Genomic DNA, 22,655 nt, shown 5'->3' on the forward strand with positions numbered 1-22,655 from the left:
ATTTCAGATTAGTGTTAGGAGGGCAGAGAAAGAAAAGTTTTGAAAATTCCACCAAGTTTCTATTAGTCAAACAAAAACCTTCTGACCAGGCTCTCATTCACTTGTTCCTTAAAAATGAAGAGACTTTTCTTTCTTGGCTTTGGTGGCAGCAGACATCTAAAATTGAGAAATGTTCTTTTATAATCAAATGGGTATTAGCCGTGAGAGCCTGGGAGTTGGCTCTTCGGCCTGTGATGCACTTCTTTCTCCTGCTAACGTTCTCTTGGTTTATTGTTCTGTTCCTCTGATCCCGTGGGGGCAAACCGGAGCCCTGAGGGTGTCAGTGAGAGGGCAAAGGTTCTCTGGAGAATTATTTTGTCTCCACATGAACAGTTGCCTCTAAGGAAGACCTGGGCAAGTCGTTGGTACATCTGAGATTCCGTTTTCACATGTAAAAAGAGGGGTTAAACCAGACATTGATTCTCAGTTGTTTTTTCTTCCCTGAGCCCACCTGGAAGTACAATCCAGTTTTCAGTTGACAGTAGCTCCCTAATGCAGTGGCTCTGGGGTGTGAGTGGCTGTGTGAATATGGGAAAACTCAGTTTTCCACCAGGGGCATATGTCTTGGTAGAGGAGTGTGCCTCCGTGTGGCCCTCCATCTTGACAGTGACTGGGCTGAATGGTGGAGGTCTCAGCTACCAGTGTATCGAACCTAAAAATCATGTGTTTCTTTGTCTAAGGAATCAAAAATACACTTGAATTCTAAGTAAGTATTTCTTCCATGTCTCTGTTTCTCCCTAAGAAACCTTTTTTTTAAAAGTGTGTTTAATGTGCTTTTCTGATTAAAAAGGTATTGTCTATTACAAAATGTTTAGTACTAAAAATATTCATTAAAAAAATATGTAATCCTTCCACCCAGATATAATTCTTGTTAACATTTTAGAATACACTCATTTTCTATGGCTATACTGAGTATAAAAATCAGTTAACATTTTGGAAACCAATTTTAATTGGTTTTTAATGCCCTGCAGAGAATATTGAGCTTGACTACATTACCTCGTGGCTGTACCCTTGGAAAAATAATTTAATCTCCTTGATTTTCAATTTGCATATCTGTACAATGGAGGTGATTTTCAGATCAAGTTATCATGAGGTTTAAATGAAAACCACTGTGTGAAAACAACACAAGGCCTGACAGAAATAGACTCAAAATGTTACATTTTATTTTCCATTCTGCCTTTAGAAATGGTAAGCATTATTATTTTTTTTAAGAGTATAAGGAACTCAGGACTTTGTTAATTTTTTTTTTCAATTCAGTGCCATATGAAGGCTCAGAAAAGAGGTAAAGAACAACAACTTGACATCATGAACAAGCAGTACAAACAACTTGAAAGCCGTTTGGATGAGATACTTTCTAGAATTGCCAAAGAGACTGAAGAGATTAAGGACCTTGAACAACAGCTTACTGAAGGTGAGAATTTAAGTAAGATTTAAGGTAAATCAGTTCTAGTATTAATAAAAGACAAGTGACACTCAGGCAGGCATTAATCCTGATATGCCTCAGTTGTTCGTACTAGTGTTTGATAGGGAAATATTTGCAGAGTACCCAAAATACTTGTTTCATCAAAGTAAAAAGTAAAAAAAAAAAAATTCAATTTTAGTTTTGTTGTATTGATTCCTAGTGAGTCAGGTCATTGCATTCAGTAGGCTAGAAGCCAGTGTATAATCATGGTAAGCTGGGGCATGTCGCTCTCTTTCAAAGCATATAATCCTTTCAGGAACAAAGAGCCCATTGACACCAGGGCATTCAGTTTCTAGTTATAAGGAGAGTATGGGAAGAATTTAGGACCTACATTTGCAATGCAGATTGAGATTGTGACTTTGCCATAATGGTGGGAAAGGAAGATAATATAGGTTGTAGTAGTGTAAAACGATCCCAATCCCCGTTTTGCCATTATCAGCTGTGTGGCCTGGGACAAGTTATTTCTGTCTCAGTCATTAGTTGTTGGCAAGATTAAACGAGGTAGTGTTCGTAAAGTGCCTGGCACATGGTAAGCACCCAGTATATGATTTGGTTGGTGGTTTTTTTTTTTTTTTTAATTTTTTTTTTTCAACGTTTATTTATTTTTGGGACAGAGAGAGACAGAGCATGAACAGGGGAGGGGCAGAGAGAGAGGGAGACACAGAATCAGAAACAGGCTCCAGGCTCTGAGCCATCAGCCCAGAGCCTGACGCGGGGCTCGAACTCACGGACTGCGAGATCGTGACCTGGCTGAAGTCGGACGCTTAACCGACTGCGCCACCCAGGCGCCCCGGTTTGTTTTTTTTTTTTTTTTTTACAAGTCTTCAAGTTACATGTTTATGCTGCCGGTCTTGGATTAGTCGTCTATGTTGAGTGGTTTTGTTTTGTGTATCTAGCGGCAAGAACTCACAGTGTTGCTGCACATTTTTCATTATTTTATTTGGAAATTTATTTAGAAAAGTTTACTTTCATTATTTTATTTTAAACTTTTTATAGCCTGAATTGAGCATTTTATAAGCAATACCCACTGAATATACTGTTTTTATTGTGTAGCTACTTAGTAGTCCTGTACTGTAGACCAGAGAGGGGAAAAACTATCATTATATCTTGAAAAAGAAAAAATGAGATAGTACACCATTTACAATTTCATTCTTAGCCAGTAACAAATAACTAAGGAGACTAAATGCTGTAGTTCTGTATCTTGAAAGCATTTTCTTGTATACATTGTCACCTTCCCTTTTTCCATTTTGCTTAGGACAAATAGCAGCAAATGAAGCCCTGAAGAAGGATTTAGAGAGTGTCATCAGTGGGTTACAAGAATACCTGGAGACTATCAAAGGCCAGGCAACCCAGGCCCAGAATGAGTGCAAAAAGCTACAGGATGAGAAAGAGACATTGCTCCAGAGATTGAGTGAGGTCGAGCAGGAAAGGGACCAACTGGAAATAGTTGCCATAGATGCAGAAAATATGAGGAAGGTATGATTTGTTTCTTCTTACCTGTTTCCTGAGCCTCAGAAGTAGGTGACGTCCAAATTAAGATAGCTAAGGAAGTTAGCAGCTGTGCAATCTGAAGTGACAAAAAGTCGCAGTGGCTATTTAGTGGGGCTCCCCCCCCCAGGTGTGACACACTTGGAATCATTATTTTTCCTTTACTAAGAAAAGGAAGGTTATTTTAGCTGAATTTCTATCCCTGAAATGTGTTATCCCATAACTCTAAACACTGCGAAATTGTAGCTGTTACATTAGCTGTATTAAGTGGTTGTTATTTGTACAGCAAAATTAAGCACAACATAATTTTCTTGTTCATAATTTTAACTATTTACCAAACAAGAGGCCGTGTTGTAAACTCTACCCTTCTATACCTGGCTTGTTGCCATTCATTTGGAGATTTCACTTGATCTGTTTTAGTTGTTTGACAAACTTTATCTTGCATGAGAACCCATATTCCCAAATTTCATCCCTCGTAGGGTTTGTGCTGGAAGTTTGAGGTCATATATGCAACATTATGAAATTTCTCAGGCAGATAAAAATGTTAAAAATTGTTTTTAATACCATGCACTCACAACTCAGCTTAAGAAATGAAACTACGGATATATTCGAAACCCTGTGTGTACCTCCTTACAGAGGTAACAGAATCTTGATATATTTATTTCCCTGCATCTCTCTTTTATTATATATAAAGTCATCCATAAGCAATATGTAGCATTGTTTTGCACAATTTTAAGATTTATGTAAAAGATATCATAGTGTACATATTCTTTGGTCACTTTTGTCTTCCTTCCTATTTATGTTTTGGGAAATTATACACGTTGATACATATAGCTCTGCTTTGCTTATTTTTGTGAGGGTATATAGCATTCCGTTGTAGGTAGCTACCACAAAGTTATTGCCTATCCGTTCTCCTCTTGGAGGACATTTAGGTGGTTTCTGGTCTTTTGCTAGTACAATGTTGAGCGTAACATCCTTGCACACAATCTTGAGCATGGGGACTATGTTCACATTGGAACTGTGAGTCAGAGGGTATGTGCCTGCTCAACTTCATTACATGTCAAATTACCATCCATAGTGATTCGATCAGTTTCCACTCCAACCAGCAATGCGAGGGCCACCACTATACCACATCCTTGCTAACACCTTAGTGTTGTCCAACTTTTATTTTTTAAGCTTTTATTTTGAAATAATTTTAAATTCACAAGAGAATTGCAAGAATAATCCACATAACTCACTGTACCCCGCATTCAGAGTCCTCAATGAATATTTTGCTACATCTGCTTTCTCTTCTTCTCATATATAATTTTTACATACTTTTATATGAATTTTTTTCTAACCATCTGAGAATTAGTTGTAGACCTCATCCTCCTTAGCTTCTAAATATTTCATCGTGTATTTCCTAGGAACAGGGACATTTTCTAACATAGAATATCTAAGGGAATAATTATCACATTCAGGAAATTTAACATTTTGTCAGTTTTATTGTTTGCCAGCCTGCTGAATTTGAAATGGTATCTTTTTATTATGAAAATTTTACATTTATAAGGAAAGTTGAGAGAATAGTTCAGCGAATATCTATATGCTCTCCCAGACTCAAAAAATATTTTGCTGTATTTGGTTTTTTTTCCCCTGAGTTATTTGAAAGTTGGCAAACATCATGACATCGTCCCTTAAGTACATATCTCTTAAAAATCAGGACATTTTCTTACATCACTACGATACCATTATTACACCTGGAAAAATTAACAATAATTCCCTAATATCATCTAATATCTGAACCACGTTCAGATTTTGCCAGTTGTACCGAGAATGCCTTTTACAGCTGTGTGTGTAAATGTATGTGTAGAAATGAGGCCAGTGGTCCCATAGGGTGTCCCACATTCTGAATTTGTCTGCTGTTTTCTCGTGGTTTGTTCAGCTTGTTCCCCTATGCTCTAAATAAACTAGTATCTTGTTTTAACTGCATTTTCCCTTGAATACTGGAGAGACTGGGCACCTTCCATTTGTTAATTTGCTACTCAGCTTTCCTCTTCAGTGAATTCCCTATTCATGTTTTGTGTCCATTTTTTCTCCTGGATTGTCTGTCTTTTTCTTAATGATTTGTAGGAATTCTCTAAATATTCTGGACCTTTGTTGGTTATATATGGAGTTTGCATTTTGAACAAGCAACTCAAATAATTCAGACCTCCCCGAGAAGCTCTTCTGTGGAAGTTCTCATCACAAGAGCCTCCTCTTTAATCCAGAATCGTTTGATCCAATTCTTCGAGATCCCAAATAAATAGGTGAAAGCTGTAATGTTTAATCATAAAAAACAGACGGGCTAACATGAATCAGAACTGTGGTACGCCAATCAGTATGTATTTCTGTTGTCAGTACTCACTCGAGTTACTCTGTCATCCTTAATATTAGCGCTAGTCCCATTTTGTTCTTGTAATAAGTGAACATGCTGTGGTTTAATAGAAGAGGGTGCGGGCTTTGGAGTCAGAGATCTGGGTTCATATCCTGTCTTTTTAACTGCGCAGCCCTGTGCAGTTTACTTACATGTTCGTTCTGTCCTCTTCTGTGAAATGAGGATAATGCCGTGCCTTCCACGGTTACCGTGAAGGTTCAACAGAATACACGTGAAAGCATTTATTCCAGTGTCTGATGGAGAATAGGCCTAACATTTTATACCCCTCTCTTCTTACATATTCAGGCACATTTAAAGTATCACACAGATGGTTACTTTGGAAAACATGTTGGTAGCTTACTGATTTTTCTGATTACATTTAGTCAGGACTTTGGTTTCCAGCCTGGATAAGCACAGCCTGTGGCTTCATTGTATTGTTAATGAGGGCTTTCTGTGCCAGGCCAGCATTGGCTGGCCATTTGGTTCACAGGGCTCAGGTTACTTATGATGGCTTGCGGATGCTTAGGCAGAACAGAGGGTTCCATAAACATACCGAATCCTTACAGGAGCTCGCAGAACTGGAGAGTGCCCTCCAGGAGCAGCATGAGGTGAATGTATCCCTGCAGCAGACCCAGGGAGATCTCAGTGCCTATGAGGCTGAGCTAGAGGCTCAGCTGAAAATACGGGATGCTGAAGCCAGCCAGCTCAAGGAGGAGTTGGAAAAACTTAGAAGGTTCAGCCAGGTAAGCAGCAGCATAAAGCCATCTAGAATCCAAGCCCTGTGGTCTTAGCATACCAGCCTTTCTTTAATTAAATGCAAGATTAAAGACTTTGTAATGTACTGTATATGGAATGATGGGAAGAGTATACATTTTTGGAGTCAGATACTCTGAGTTCAGATACTACCTCTGTGAACCCCTGTGTGAGCATGCAGATCACGTCATAGCTCTTGAGTCTCTGAAAAATGCCTCCTTGTCTGTAAAAGGGGTTATAGTGAGGATAAGGGAAATACTGGGCACCAGAGCACCTTGTTCTATGTTATTTTGCTACTTTCTATTTGGGTTGGATGAAGTATCTACTAGTTTATATTGTACTTGCAAATTAGAGAAATAATTATTCACCCAAGAACCGCTTACTGATTGGCCTTTGAGGGCCAGGTGCTGTAGATGCTGCAGTGACCAGCACAGACACAGTCACTGTCCCTGTGGAGCTGACAGTGCAGTAGGTGACACGGGTGTGGGAGAAAGAAAGGGATAGCAGGGGAGGGGTGGTCAGGGAAGTCTGCCCTAGAGAAACTCACTGAAAGGGTGAGTTGGATTTTGCTGTGCAGAGGCAGCGGGGGTGCAAAGGGAAGGGGTAAGGGACAAATGGTCTAGGCAGAGGCAAGGAGAGGGAGCACAGTGCATTTGAAGTGCTGAAAGTATGGCTCTTGGATGCCAGGAGCAAGAAGAAGAGTAGGCAGGAATGTGAGAGACCAAGGCAGAGAGGCAGACAGGGGCCAGTTACAGTGTATTCTTACTCAGATTAAAAATGTCATTTTCTTCAGCTGTTAGTCACATAGGCTGCATCTTTCGCCAGGAAGCCCATCGCGACCTTCCTCTTGTGCCTGCTGGAAATCTGGGTTCAGGATCCTGCTTTGGTTTTCCTATAGCCTGTGCTCAGTTAAAACATTTTATCATGTGTCTGATAATCATCTGTTCAGACTGTCTGTCTCTCTTGCTAGACCCAGAGCACAGTGAATACCCAGATTGTATATGCTTGTTTCTCTTTTCTCAGTGCCTGGTCACGAAGGGGGTCAGTGTGCACTTATTGGATGAAAATGACATAAAATAAGATCGTTTAAATCCCAGGAATGTATGTAAAATAGCATTCGTGTGATTAGAAAAGGAAAAAGAAAAAGTCATGCTTATTATAGTAATTATGTTAATTTGTATCCCTTTACTTATCAGATATCAAAACCACTTGGCAATTGTCAGGATTATATTTCTCAAGAGTACCAAGGTTTACAAAACTACAGTTGATAAGATCAGAGTGCAAAAATAGGAAGCTGGGGGAAAACAATTAAAATGCCAGAATAAATACAGATTTCTAAATAATGGTAAATAAAATGGCATCTCATTTCAAATAAAAAATAAATTCTCTTAAGTTTTCAAGCCAGCCTTTACTAGTTTAAGATCTATTCTCTGTTGTATTTCCATTGTCCTTTTTTTCCCCCTCGTGAGTCTTGACAAAAGTGTTATAGCAGCCTAGCCTTTTCACAGATTTACTGGGTATTGAAAGGGACTCTTCCCTTCTTGAAATCAGCACTGCCAGAATTGGTCTTCAAGCCATATGTTGAGGGTACGGAGCGTAGCAGTCTCTCCCTGACCCACAGATCTCTAATTGGTGTACTTTAGCTCTATGAAGTCACTTGAGATGCTTGTTAAATGCAGATTCCTGGGCCCTGTCCTCGAGCTTCTGGCCCATTGAGTCTGAGAGGTAGTCTGGGCATCTGCATTTTTCACAAGCACACCAAGTGATTTTTGATGAGGACCACAGTTTGAGAAATACTGGTCTGAGGAAAAGAGGAGCAGTTGCTGTTGAATCACTCACAGAACTCTCAAAGGTAGGTCCTTGGGCCCAGCGCTGAGATTCTAATTTGGTATATCTGGGCTGAGCCCCTTGTGATGTCTACTCTTAAGTGTTAATAGTTGAAGGAGACATGTGAAAAAGATGAACTTGGGCTTTGAAATCTGAGCGTACGGACATAAAATGGAGTTACTATGAAACCATAGCTAGCAAGGAATTGTGCGTGTCTGTAAATTTATTTATGGCTTTTTAGATTGAAAAAGCTGTTGCTGTTTTATGTTTTCATATCGTTTGCTTCCCACGGCAATAGTTAGAACAGTCGGCCCTTCAAGCAGAACTTGAGAAGGAAAAGCAAGCCCTCAGGAATGCCCTCAGAAAAGCCCAGCTCTCCGAAGGAAAAGACCAAGAAAACAACGAGCTCCGCACACAACTTAAACAGCTGCAGGTAGAGACGCGTTCGTCCAGGGTGCATTCTCACGTAGGACACCCTAAGGTGTTGCTGCCTGTAGTCAGACCCTTAACAGCCTGTGCCAACATGTTGTAGGCTACGTGAATTATTAGAAGAGAAGAATTCTGGGTGGGACAGTACCAGAGCCTCTGTCCTCTCGTGAGCCTGTCGTTGTAAAATTATGAACATGCGCATCTTTTGTGTTGTGGTGGTGATGTGAAGAGACGGAGACAGTGTCAGGAGTAAAGAGCCAGTGCTGTGGAGACTCACGGGTGACAGCCATACCTTGCGTTGCTCTGAGAAGCAGATTTGTCACCAGACGGAGCTAAAAGGATCAGATGGGTGCATTCTTCTTCCCCTGAAATATCTTTGTGATTATCCAGGAATGTAGCTAGAGTGGGCTGCAGAACTTCTTAACTGTAAACAGTGTTCACAGTCGCCTTCTCAGAAAGGGTTCTACTAAAAATGCAGTCGTTTTACATCTGTGGGGGTTTGCCTTGGCGGAATGTCTTTACTGCTACTGTCACAATAATCTGCCCGACAGACTGCCAGAGAAGCAGGTGGACAGGATTTTGCAGACAATTAAACTCTCTGAGAGGGCACAGATGTCTGAGTGAACAAGTACCTGGATCAACACTCAGGTCTCCAAGTCCGAGAGGCCAAGGGCCACTTGGCTGACTGACAGGACAGGTGTCCTACTTCACCAGAAATAAAGGCGCAGAGTTGCCAAGGTCTTAAGGGAGGCTTCCAGGCAGGGGGGGTTTGTGACAAATAAGCCTGAACAGCTCACCCACATTCTCTCCCTTCTTTCAGGGCCTTGGATATTTTTTCCTTAAAGTTTAGGGAAATGTAACCTAGAATTTAATTTTTACCTCTCTCAGTTTAATTTCTGAAACAAGTATCAGAAAAGATGTGTGCATTTTCATTCTCGTTTGAGTTGTGTGTGTGTTGGCTGCTCAATAGATTATTTTTTTATATTTACCATGGAAATTTTTGAATCACAAAAATAGAATAGTCTTATGTCCTTTTGTTTACCCTGCTGAAACAGTTCCCGGCATTCTGCCATTCTTGTTTTAGTTAGTCCCCTTTTATATTTTTTGGCTGGAACACTTCAAAAGAAAATCTCATACATCTTTATTTCACCCACATACTTCAGCATACGTCGCTTCAAGGGACTAAAATGTGTTCTTCGGGGGCCTTCTCCTCCAAGGTAGAAACCGAAGTCAGCTTTCCAGACACTAGCCCATGCTGTGAGACTACCTTAGTTAAAACTAGGTCCTTGGCCTACTAACCTCTTGATAACAGAGTTCAAGTTAAACTCACTCTGCATTTGTCTTTGTCAGACAATCATTTAGTTGCAGTGAACCAGAACCTACTAACACTAGCTCAAGAAAGGAGACAGAGCTGCTCTATCAGTCAGTCTTTCAGGAACTACATGGCTCTCTCATTCTCCTCTGTCTCTGTGGGTATTGTATTTGGCCCAGCGTTGACTCCAGCCCTAAGCTGACATACCTTTACAAGGCCAGCTTTTACAGACTTGACGATGTACTGGATCTTGGTTCAAATTTTGGAGAGAGTGAGAACTTGTTTCCTGGCTAGTCTGTGGATTGTTTGGCCTTTGGTTTGATCACCTGTGCCCAGGATTAGACAGTAGTAGAAATACGGGCACCTCAGGGCAATGTTCAGGACAGTTTACAGATAACAGACTCCAGATGGGACAGGCAGTTAACATGTTCATTGCAATCCTGAATTCTCCATTTTGGTTAAGAGTGTTTCACTGAGTTTGAAGTAAATCACTTCAGGGCAATACAATCAATGTCTTAGGATGTAGAACAATTTTTCTTTACAATTTAGGGTGATTTTTAACAGTTTTCTTTTACTTTCTTTCACTCAGTTTGTCACCAGACTGAGCTAACAGGGTCAGATTGGTGCATTCTTCTTCCCCTGAAATATCTTTGTAATTATCCAGGAATTTAACGAGAGTGGGTTGCACTCTAGTGCAACCCCTTTCAAGGGGCATTGTATGAATTTAATTCTTGGATCCACATATGTTTGTTTGTTAGTAGTGAAAATATGCTGGCATGTAACAGATACTCCCACAGAGAATTATATAAGCTATCAGAGAAGCTTTAGTATTAGAGGTTTCAGTTTTTAGTTGCTTGGCAGAGAATTATGGGAAAGTTATTGGTTTTGTTTTTTGTTTTTTTTGGTTTTGTTTTTTAACTTTGAATTGTGGACATTTCAAACACATACAAAAGTAGAATACTAAAATGACTCCTCATATACATATTACCCATCTTCAACAGTTAGCAACCCGTGGCCAGTGTTACTCCATCCATAATGCCTGCCATACCCCAACCCTCCCACTTGTTCACACACTGAATTATTTTGAAGTAAATCTGAAAATCTTACTTTATCTGTAAATACTGTACAGAGCCTTAAAAAAGAAAAAAAAACATAAACATACCTCTTTATATCTTAAAATTTTAAGAATTCCCTAACATCAAATTTTAAGATTATCTGTTTTTACAAGTGTTTGTTGGAACCAAGATCCAAATAAAGTGCACACATTGCATTTGGTTGACTTGGTTCTTAAGTCTCTTGTAGTCTATAGATGTCCTCCTCCTTTCCCCCTTTATGTTTTAAAGAAAACCAGGGGCACCTGGGTGGCTTAGTCGGTTAAGCGTCCAACTTTGGCTCAGGTCATGATCTCACAGTCCGTGGCTTCAAGCCCTGTGTCGGGCCCTGTGCTGACAACTCAGAGCCTGGAGCCTGCTTCAGATTCTGTGTCTCCCTCTCTCTCTGCTGCTCATACTCTCAATCTCTCTCTCTCTCTCTCTCTCTCTCTCTCTCTCTCTCTCTCTCTCAAAGATAAATAAAGATTTAAAAAAATTTAAAAATAAAGAAAGAAAACCAGGTCTTTGTCCCTTGGAGTTTTGCATCCTAGATTTTGCTGGTAGCATCTTTTATGGTATTGATTAACATGTTCTTAAACAGAGGCTTATTTAGATTCATCTTAGTTACTTCTCAGCAAGAACATAGGTACTTGCTTTCGTATCACATCAGGAAACATCCTAATGCCTGGTTCTGTCTTTTGTGACTTTAGGTTGATCAGTAGATTCAGATACTGTCAGCCCAAGTAGAAAGGGTTTTTAAAAAAAATTGGTAAAGGGGGTGGAATAAAACTATCATATGACAAGTAATACAGGCTGTGTATGCGGATGTGCATGTATTTTAATTTCTTTTGGTAACTTTTACCACCCCATTATACCACCATCCATAGGATGACAATGACCTGTTAAAACAGCAACTTAAAGATTTCCAGAATCACCTTAACCATGTGGTTGATGGTTTGATTCGTCCAGAAGACGTGGCAGCTCGCGTGGATGAGCTAAGGAAAAAACTGAAGTCAGGAGCCGGGGAAATGAGGTAATGGAAAATTGGGATGGGACCTCCTGGTGTTAAGATTGCCAAGTTATGAATGTGAGGTTCATATGGACTCACCTTCCTAAGTTACGCTAATGGCTGATGTCTTTTGTAAGGTTTCCCAAGTCATATTTCCATGATTGAGACACAAGATTGCTTCATTCAAATTGCCTGTCACTGATTTTTTTACATTTTAAATCTTTCTTACTTTTAGGTATTCTTTAATTTAAATTAAATCATTTAAATTAATTTATTAATTTAATTAATTAATTTAATTTAATTAAAACAAGTTTTAAGAGTAACTCTTGAAAGTTCATTGCATGTGGTCAGGAAGTAGAGCCACATTATGCATTTTATTTTATTTTATTTTATTTTTTTTCAACGTTTATTTATTTTTAGGACAGAGAGAGACAGAGCATGAATGGGGGAGGGGCAGAGAGAGAGGGAGACACAGAATCGGAAACAGGCTCCAGGCTCTGAGCCATCAGCCCAGAGCCTGACGCGGGGCTCGAACTCCCGGACCGCGAGATCGTGACCTGGCTGAAGTCGGACGCTTAACCGACTGCGCCACCCAGGCGCCCCCACATTATGCATTTTAAATAGAAAATCAATTTCAGAAGAAAGCCAAGGTGCATTTAAATATATGAAGGGGACATTTATTCTTTGAGCAAGCATTGTTAGCCTGCTAGGAGCCTGTGTTTTCGGAGTGACAGCAGTCATTGGCTAAAACATTGATTCGCACTTAGGAGATGCTCAGTTGCTCTGTGTGCTGATTCCCGGTCACTGTTCCACGCAGCTCCTTTTAGTCCCGCACTGATGTTACCAACACAGTTTGCACCCAGTGTCTGGCATGAGAAAGAAGAGGTCACATACCATCTTTTTTCCCCCCTTACCAGAATCCATACTCCTTCAGATGTCTTAGGGAAAAGTCTTGCTGATTTGCAGAAACAGTTCAGTGAAATCCTTGCACGCTCCCAGTGGGAAAGACAGGAAGCACAAGTGAGAGAGAGAAAACTCCAGGAAGAAATGGCTCTGCAACAAGAGAAACTGGTGAACGGACAAGAGGAGTTCAGGCATGCCTGCGAGAGAGCCCTGGAAGCGAGAGTAAGAAAGGGGCCTAGGCAGCTGGAGGGAAGCGTTTGGCCAGTACTCCTGTTTTTCAACAAATTATAGTGCTTCCTTCCTCGCGTAAATACAGTATAATTACTGTTATTTTCACTCTTAACCAGTCAGACTGCGTGCGACTAAAATTCAGCCCTGAATATGGTTACTGATATCAGTCAGGCTTCTTTGTGGCTGTGTTTTCCTTGTTCTGGAAGCAAGTGAGAAATGTTTCTGAACCTGTGGGTAAACAATACCATATTGCTAGGGTGCAGTATGATGCCAGAATCTGATTTTTCTGGATGTAATTATTTTAATGATGAGGCAAACATTAAAATGGATCCTAGAGAACATTCAAGATAAAACCGCCCCCTGTAACTCATTAGTACAAAATGTCATTACGCTCTTTAGTAAAATGAAATGTAGTTCTCTAAGAAGTTTATATTCTGCTTAAAAAATCATCTTCAAAACTTGATTTTCTCACAGATTAGTTTCGATAAGAGGCAGCACGAAGCGAGAATCCAACAGTTGGAGAATGAAATTCACTATTTGCAAGAAAATCTAAAAAGTATGGAGGAAATCCAAGGCCTTACAGATCTCCAACTTCAGGAAGCTGATGAAGAGAAGGAGAGAATTCTGGCCCAACTCCAGGAGTTAGAGAAAAAGGTGGGGAAGACTAGGGGAGTGTGCCATCTGTGTCCCTGTGCCTGGACCCTGCCCCCGGGGAGCAGGCCCACTGTCGCCTCCGGCAGCATTGCTGGCTCAGGGGAACTGGACCCAGGGGAACCCGGGATGCGTTGTGGTTGAATCAAGGGCCCGAGACACGGTGGTGCCATGGTAGATGAAAACGAGAGAGCTGGCGTGCGAGGAGTGACTTTAGACTCTTGAGTGCCGTTGGCAGGAGTTTGCCTCCTCAGAAATCCTGTGCACAGTTGGACACATCCACGGGAAATTAGTTTTTAACTCCTCATCTTCCTAATCCTGCGGCCTCTCTTTGAGCTTCTCCATCCCCCCTCAGCCATCTCCTCCCGTGGTCACATCGTCGACCTTGTCCAGTTGAGAAATTGTGCCCACCCCCTCTGCAGTCCCGAACCACAGCACCCCGCTCTGTCTCTCTCACTGCGCCCCCACACTGACGATTTCTCAGCCTCCCTCACAGTTCCAGGGCATCAGCCCCACCTTTTCTGTCTGTTAGGCTTTCCTGGCCGTATACCTTGTCGTCCAATTTAAATTCCATGGTCCACCACTATAGCCGTTTTTGCAAAAGTCCTCAAATCCCTTGTCCTTTTCCGTCTCACTTACCTGACAAAACTGTAGCCAAAAGCTTTCTTTAGGCGGGTGCCCATGCTAAGCATTCCTGCAGAAAAACAGCAGCCACCAGGCGTAGTGGTATCACTGTCACCTCTTGGTCATCAGCCTCAAATGGGCAGTATTCCCCTTCTCTCTGGGAAGTTCACTGTCCTACGCCTCACCGTTTCATACCTTGTCACTCCCCACACCTCCCTTCTCCCTTCTCCCAGCTTCAATGACGTGCTTCGTACTTCACTGAGAACCCTTCAGTTCCCAAGTCCTGTTCAGTCCACCCCCAAAATACATCTGGAATATGGGTCCTTTTTTTCTTCTCGGATGCCACCACCCCATCCAGCCATTACTTCTCGTCTGGACAGCTGGTGTGGCCACCTGACAGTTCTCCCACTCCCACTGATGACCCTGCTCCACAGAGCAGCCAACATGCTCTTTAAAAACATAAATTAAGGGGCACCTGGGTGTCTCAGTCAGTTGAGACAGTGTGGAGCCTGCTTGGGAGCCTCTCTCTTTCTGCCCCTAACCCCCTCCCCCAAATAAATAAATAAACTTTAAAACACTAACATGCGGGGGCGCCTGGGTGGCGCAGTCGGTTAAGCGTCCGACTTCAGCCAGGTCACGATCTCGCGGTCCGTGAGTTCGAGCCCCGCGTCGGGCTCTGGGCTGATGGCTCGGAGCCTGGAGCCTGTTTCCGATTCTGTGTCTCCCTCTCTCTCTGCCCCTCCCCTGTTCATGCTCTGTCTCTCTCTGTCCCAAAAATAAATAAAAAACGTTGAAAAAAAAAATTAAAAAAAAAAAAATAAAACACTAACATGAATTGGCTCTTGTCAGCCCCCCTCATTTCTGCTTTCTTCAGCAACTTCTGTTGTTATAAAAAAAAGACCCAAATTCTTAAGCCTATAAGGCCCAGCATGATTTGCCTCTCCTTAGCTCCCTCTTATTATCACCATGCTCCTTCCTTCATTTCCTCAAAAATACTAAGTTCTCCTGACCTTCCCGCATGTCATTCCCTCTCCTGGACCACATTCTTCCACCCTCCTCTCTGACTGCTCCCTCCCTACCAATCTAGGTCTCTCCCACAGTCTCTCAAATAGTACTTCATTCTGTCCCTTGATAGCACTGACCACCATTTTGGGTTATATGTTTTTCTGAGTATTTGTTTAATATCCATCTCTCATAAGCTCTTTGAGGCAAGTCTGTTTTATTTATCGCTGTATGCCCAGTGCCTGACCCAGTGATCCCAAGGGACTGGTCTATCACTTGGTGATGGTGCCAGGAAATGTTTTTCCAATGAATGAGTGAATCTATGATCACTGAGGTCCTTTTATAACGTTTTTTTTTTATGTTTATTTATTTTTTAATTTTAATGTTTTTATTTATTTTTGAAGGAGAGAGAGAGACAGAGCATGAGCGGGGAGGAGCAGAGAGAGAGGGAGACACAGAATTCGAAGCAGGCTCCAGGTTCCCAGCTGTCAGCACAGAGCCCAATGCGGGGCTCGAACTCAAACTATGAGATCATGACCTGACCCGAAGTCAGATGCTCAACCAACTGAGCCACCTGGGAGCCCCTTTAATGTTTACTTTTGAGAGAAAGAGAGAGAGAGAGAGAGAGAGAGAGAGAGAGAGAGAGACCGTGAGTAGGTGAAGGGCAGAGAGAGAGGGAGACACAGAATCTGAAGCAGGCTCCAGGCTCTGAGCTGTCTGCACAGTGTCCAACGCAAGGCTCAAACCCATGAACCGTGAGATCATGACCTGACCCAAAATTGGGCACTCAGCAGACTGAGCCACCCAGGCGACCCTATGATCACTGAGGTTCTTGACTAAGAAGACTGATTTCCTTCTAAGTTTACCATACAGTTTTGAGTTGGTTTTATTTATTCATTCACTCAGTGAATATGGAACACCTACTTTGTACCGTGTATTATTTTTTTTAAGTTTGTTTACTTTTGAGAGATCATAAGCCAGGGAGAGGCAGAGAGAGGGAGAGAGAGAACCCCAAGCAGGCTCCATGCCACCAGTGCGGAACCCAATGCCAGGCTCGATCCTACGAACTGTGAGATCAGACCTGAGCCAAAATCAAGAGTCAGACGCTCAACCGACTGAGCCACCCAGGCACCCCTGTACCATGTATTATTATTCTAGGCACAGACCATGCAGCAGTGAATGGAGTCCCTGCCCTCACGGAGCTTATGTCTTAATTCATCGTTACCAAATGACTCATCTGTTTGTTTAATGTTTCTTTCACTTTAGAAGAAACTTGAAGATGCCAAATCTCAGGAGCAGCTTCTCGGCTTAGACAGAGAATTAAAGAAACTAAAGAAAGCCGTGGCCGCCTCTGATAAGCTGGCCACAGCTGAGCTCACCATTGCCAAAGACCAGCTCAGGTCCCTTCATGGAACTGTTATGAAAATTAACCAAGAGCGAGCAGAGGTGAGTCCACACGTGCAGAACAAGTTTCCACGGTGCTGCTGCTGTCCCCAAACCATAGCTGCTTGTATCACTGCTCTTATAGGCTTTGGCTGATTTATAAACCACCGTAAAGTTGTCTGTTCCCCTTCAGACCGAAGATTGTATTTCTCCAGTCGCAGCCCTGCCATGGGTCCTGCCCTCTACTGAGCCCTGACGAGAACCATCAAATGAAACATACCATCCCCACCTCAAGGTGTAGAGCTCCGCTTAGGGAGGTAGCTGCCCATACACACCTGAACTAAGGTTTTAAAGGCTTGCCACAGAATCTTTCTGAACCCCAGACTTTTCATCTTGTGCAGTCAGATAATATGTGACCTACAGGACTGTTTTGCCTCCTGACTGAGATGGTATCTGTTAACGGTTTTAAAGGGTACAAATGCTCATGAGATTAGGACAGCAGATCATAGAGAAAATGTAATGATGAGAGTCCAGAGAGACCTCAGTCGTGGAAGGCTGTAGAACAGTGAAGAAAAAGCTAGCCCTTGCTCTTTCAGATGCAGCCCCCTGCTCACGTGGCCCCCATAGAGGGGCGGAGCAGGCTGCCAAGTGATGGGAATAGCACAGGATGAGGTGGGACCAGGCGCCACGCACACATAGGGTGGCCAGGCAGGCAGTCGGACGAAAACAGAGGAGTCCGTCTGAGGGGCAGAAAGAAATGAAGACGACAACACGTGATGGCAGTGCTGCCTTTCTCATACCTCTGTCCCAGCAGGAGTTGCAGGAGACGGAGAAGTTCAGCAGACAGGCAGCGCAGGCGGCCAAGGATCTGACCCGAGCAGAAGCTGAGATTGAACTCCTGCAGAACCTTCTCAGAGATAAAGAGGAGCAGGTCAGTGCTGGTACCCTGACACCTTCCCCTTATTGGTCCTATATCAGCTCCCGAGAGACAATATTATTGGAAATATAGTCAGTAGTTCATCAGCACTTTGTCGTCTACCACGTGTCAGGCAGAGTGCAATTTAAATACAAGGAGTAATGCGTTTTCCTCATTAGTAAAGTGTAGGTAAAAGTTCTGGATTTACTAAATCAAATTGCAGGGTGCATGTGGGAAAGAATATTCGTTGGCAATTTTGTGTATGTGATTTTTTAAATAGTTTCGACTTGAGATGGAGAAAGTAGATGTAGGCCCTGGAGTAGCAAACTCACACGTGCTGGAGATGGAGAAACTGAATGAGACGATGGAGAGGCAAAGGACAGAGATCGCAAGGCTGCGGAATTTACTAGACCTCACCGGGGCTGGTAAAGTATTGGGCTTTGATTTTTTTTCATTGTTTTGGGTTTTTTTTGTTAAAAACATTTATTTTTGAAAGAGAGAATGTGAGCAGGGGAGGGGAAGGGTGAGGGGGACAGAGGATCCCAAGCAGGCTCTGCACTAACAGCAGAGATCCCGATGTGGGGCTCGAGCTCATGAACTGAACTGTGAGATCGTGACCTGAGCCAAAGTCGGACACTTAGCTGACTGAGCCACCCAAGGGTCCCTAGGCTTTGACTTTGGTAGTGGTTTTATAGTTCTAATGTCAGATCATTTTTAAAAAAAAATCATCTTGTTTGTTTTTCACCTTAGCAATTTATTTAGCTCTGATAGATCAATTCCATGCTTGATTTCCAGAGCTGTGATAATTAGCTTAATGAATAAAAGCAAAGAATTTAAACATTTTATGTAAGTGAGGTATTAAGAAACTTGATTACAATGAGACAAGAAATTTTGAATTTTCAAAAGAAATAATGTTTACGAATCTGTTTGTTTTCTTTCTCTGCCTCCCTTTATAAATGAACAACAGAAGGGTACGTCTATCCTCTTTGAGTGTTAGCAAAAACTTATTACCATGGGAGAGGCTGCAAAGTCAACTCTGAGGAGCCAAAATCATTGGCTGTCATGGAATCACTTGTGTAGGTTGAGAGGAGGGAAGTACATGATTTCATGCCCAACTTCACAGAATGGCTTTCCTTTGCAGGTAACAAAGGAAGCTTTGAAAATGTTTTGGAAGAAATTGCTGAACTTCGACGTGAAGTTTCTCATCAGAACGATTACATCAGCAGCATGGCAGATCCTTTCAGAAGACGAGGCTACTGGTACTTTATGCCACCACCATCATCATCAAAAGTAGGAAGTCTGTGATGCTGGGAATGTGTACTGAATTTTCTTGAAGGAAGTGTGACCATGTTCTCTTCCCCTAGTTTGTGAGCAGATGTCAAGAACAATATGTCTAGACTAAGCCATGCATTGAGGTTCTTAAGTGTGTTTGATATGTGAGATGAAAATAGGACCTTCTCAAGGAATATTGCCATTGCCCATTGATGCTCCGGTGGTATGTTGTGGGTCCCTGATAGCAGATCCTGCAAGGGGATAAGGTGACTTGAGCCCAGAGAGCCTGTTGGAAATGGGTATAGAACGATGCAGAGGCTGATAGAGAACTGAACACCTGGATTTTATTTGATTTTAACCAGCATTTCATTCTGTATTTGCTGAAATGTAGGTCAGGTACTAGATGGAGCGGGCACCATGAGGAATGGTCAAGCCCTTGCTCTCAAAGGCTCATGCACTGGTGGGGAGACAGGGACACCAGGGCAGTTACAAACAGGGGCATGCATGTGACAAAAGACTTGACCTGTGTGCTCTATTACACAGAAGTGTTAGGGATTCCTCTCATTGGGGAAGTTCAGGAAGGAAGGCTTCACACAAAGCCATGAAGTCAGCACTTAGCTGTCAAGGGATGGGCTTTTAGGAGGGAAGAGATGTGTGGAAGGGGAGAGTTGGTTTAGCTATGGTGAGTGGTCTTGTGGGGCTGGAGGGTTGGCTGGCAATGGTGAAAGGTGAGTCTGGAAAAGTAGTTTGGGCTCATGTTTTTTGCATAGGGGCTCAAAATGTCTCGCACTGACTTGTGGAGGCCTCAGGGATTTAGGACATGTATAATATAATCAGAGCTGTAGTTTAAGGACAATAACTGGGCTGACTGTGGAGGCCTGATTTGCGGTGGATAAACTCGGGGAGGAGGGAGCAGGGTGCTGTTTGAACTCATTCCGTGAGGGACAGAAGCTGGGGCTAGAGCAGTAGAGCTGGAGGAGAAGAGGTGTCACTGAGAGGGTGTTCAGGAAACAAACTGGTCAGGGCATGGGTCTTGAACGTGGGACGTGAGGAGAGAACGGTAAGCAGCCTGCATCCAGAGCAGAGGGACTGGGTGACATCCTGCTACGATCAGCTGACAGGCAACCGTCAAGGAGAAGTAAGTGGCTATGACAAGTTAGGATCCAGCGCTGCGTAGAGTCAACCAGAGTCTACATCTAAACCTGCTTGACAACCAGGGCTGGAGGTAGAAGCTGTGTAGATATTCGACATTGTAACATTGTAAGGCCAAGCTGGGCAAGGGTTCGAAAGGTAGACCTATTTATGACTGGGAAGGAGGGAGAGTTAGGAGAGTAGAGCTTTTCAACCATGCCAGGCTCCCAGGATAGTAAGAGACTGATCTCCCAAATGGCCTTGAAAATTCACTTGTTTCCTTTGCCTTCATCCGTGGGCCATCAAGGACAAGGCAAAAGAGGAGAAACCACCAGGAAAGAGGAGTACTGGAGAAGAGAGGCTGACACTCAGGCAGTTTACCTGACTGTGTAATCATGTCTCACTTCTCTGTGAAAAATGAGAATTGTGATCTGTGGAAAGAAACCAGTTCATTCTCAACTTTGCCACATCTCAACTTTGTTCTAGACTTTGGCATTTCTCCAACTCAGCCTTTTCATTTCTAATAGTGGGCTTTGCTGTCATTTATTTCAGGTTTCCAGCTATAGTTCCCAGGCCACCAAAGACTCTGGTGTAGGCCTAAAGTACACAGCCTCAACTCCTGTTAGAAAACCATGTCGCGGATGGCAGGATGGAAAGGAGGAGAGTGGGCCTCCACCTGTCTCAGGATACTGGGTTTATTCTCCCATCAGGAGTGGGTTACATAAATCGTTTTCAAATAGAGGTAAGTTAAATCACATAAGCGAAGTTGCATTTCTTTTATTCGTTTCCTGAAATCCATAAGACTGAGTCCAGGCTCCTTAGCTTGGTCTGCAAGGCCTTCTGCTGTGATCTTGGCCAGTGACCTCCTGTCTTACCTCCCATCACTGTTCTGCACATCAGTCCTACCCAGTTGCCTAAGATAGTCGCAGCATGCCATGTTCCTCCAGCCTCCATGCTTTAAACCCTCTCTTTAGGATGTCCTTCTCCTTCCTCTTCCAAACCTACTGCTGCTCGACTTTCAGCAAGACTCAGGCCCTCAAACACCACTCCTTTAGGGAGACTTCCTCCATCTTGCCTTACCCAGGCACACTGAGCGGCTTTTTCACCTGTGCTCCTGGAGCATGGCAGGTGCGTACATCCTTGTATCATGACATTGATTAGCTTGACTAAAATGAAATGTTCTAGGTCCATCTTCAAAAGCTCCAGGAGGAAGAGTCAATCAGACTTGGGGTAAATCCTCGCTCTTTGACCAAGCAGCTGTGTGATCCTAGGCAAATTATCTAGCTGCTCTTAGACTGTGAAGCCATAAAATGGGAATGTCCCCTTCTGAGAATTTCTTTATTCAAGAGCTACTTATTGAGTGCCTGCTGTGTGCTAGGTTGTCTGTCATCCGTGATAGACAAACATAGACCTGCTTATAGGGGAGGCGAGTAAGGAAGCCAGCACCTTGGAGAGTGCCGTGCATCATGGCACCCATAGACACTGCGAGCCTTGGTGTCTCAGCACACATCTCCGCTTCTCTATCTTTATGCAGCCTGAGGCAGACACCCAAATGGTTGCCGAATAAATGAATGAATAAAGACAGAAAAAAGCAACTCAACACACAGGCATAAGAAACACTCAACTATCAGCCTCTGAAAATAATACGAATCCCTATTTTGACCTTTTCACAGAATTTTACTCCCAGTTCTTGGAGATCTTGTCCTAAATGCTCCTGTTCTCTACTAAACTTGTTTACCCAATAAGCCATGTGGGTAAAATACTCTTCTGTTTATTTCTGTCAAGATGCAGACAGTGGAGGAGATAGTCAGGAAGAGAGTGAGCTGGATGACCACGAGGAACGCCCATTCGTGCCTCCTTCTGGATACATGATGTACACTGTGTTTCCCGATGGTTCTCCTGTTCCCCAGGGCATGGCCCTGTACGCACCACCTCCTCCCCTGCCCAACAACAGCCAGCCTCTCAGCCCTGGCACTGTTGTTTATGGCCCACCTCCTGCTGGAGCCCCCATCGTGTATGGGCCTCCGCCCCCCAACTTCTCTGTCCCCCTCATCCCTGTGGGGGTGCTGCATTGCAACGTCCCGGAACACCATAACTTGGTAAGTGGAGAGACATGAGACCCCCGTCTACCCCGCTACCATGGGAGACTGAATAAGGTTATGTATGTGATGATTTGACCTACTTATGAAGGGATTATGTCCCAAAGTATGTTCGTAAAGTTGATGTTTAGAATGGAGCAAGCGTTCTCTTACTAAAATATCCTTCTGTATGGGAGTTACGGCACCAGGCCAGACCACAAGCTTGGTTTAACCACTTTATAGCAAAAATACTTTCAGTCCAGAAATTAACCATTTTTGGAGAGCTTATTGTATATTTTTCTATTGACAAGTATGATACTAATGTGTACATACAGGAGTGTTCACGTAGTGGGGACTGTACTTGTACACGCATGTGTATGTGTGTGTGCACGCATACACATGGATGTGCTTTGTGTATTCACACGTAGGAGCAGTATATAGCAAGGTTGTGATGGGGATTATCTCTGGGTGGTAAGATTCATGATTCTTTTTTTCTTTTCATAATTCTTATTGTGCACACATTTCATATTCTCTTTTTCCCACTTAACATTACAAACATTTCCCTGTGGTTTTACAGATGTTTTTAAGCAGTATTTTAATGATTGCATAACATTTCTCTATTTGTAGGCATGTAGTTGACTCAACTGTGTAAATTTTTAGTG

General features: G+C 42.8%; 1 protein-coding gene across 5 annotated transcripts in view; it reads left to right on the plus strand.

The window, feature by feature from the left end:
- Window positions 1–22,655, plus strand: part of CNTRL (centriolin) — an 84,907-nt gene that overhangs the window by 37,179 nt on the left and 25,073 nt on the right. For all 5 annotated transcript variants that reach the window (XM_030294336.1, XM_030294335.1, XM_030294338.1 and 2 more), the window contains 13 exons: window positions 1,297–1,450; window positions 2,757–2,977; window positions 5,948–6,124; window positions 8,260–8,394; window positions 11,681–11,826; window positions 12,720–12,927; window positions 13,411–13,590; window positions 16,480–16,659; window positions 17,411–17,527; window positions 17,793–17,937; window positions 18,654–18,802; window positions 20,468–20,657; window positions 21,701–22,014. In XM_030294336.1, the coding sequence (XP_030150196.1) occupies window positions 1,297–1,450; window positions 2,757–2,977; window positions 5,948–6,124; window positions 8,260–8,394; window positions 11,681–11,826; window positions 12,720–12,927; window positions 13,411–13,590; window positions 16,480–16,659; window positions 17,411–17,527; window positions 17,793–17,937; window positions 18,654–18,802; window positions 20,468–20,657; window positions 21,701–22,014 (2,316 nt within the window). The remainder of the gene's footprint in view (window positions 1–1,296; window positions 1,451–2,756; window positions 2,978–5,947; window positions 6,125–8,259; window positions 8,395–11,680; window positions 11,827–12,719; window positions 12,928–13,410; window positions 13,591–16,479; window positions 16,660–17,410; window positions 17,528–17,792; window positions 17,938–18,653; window positions 18,803–20,467; window positions 20,658–21,700; window positions 22,015–22,655) is intronic.

This window comes from Lynx canadensis, chromosome D4, assembly GCF_007474595.2.
Source record: "Lynx canadensis isolate LIC74 chromosome D4, mLynCan4.pri.v2, whole genome shotgun sequence".
Lineage (NCBI taxonomy): Eukaryota > Metazoa > Chordata > Mammalia > Carnivora > Felidae > Lynx > Lynx canadensis.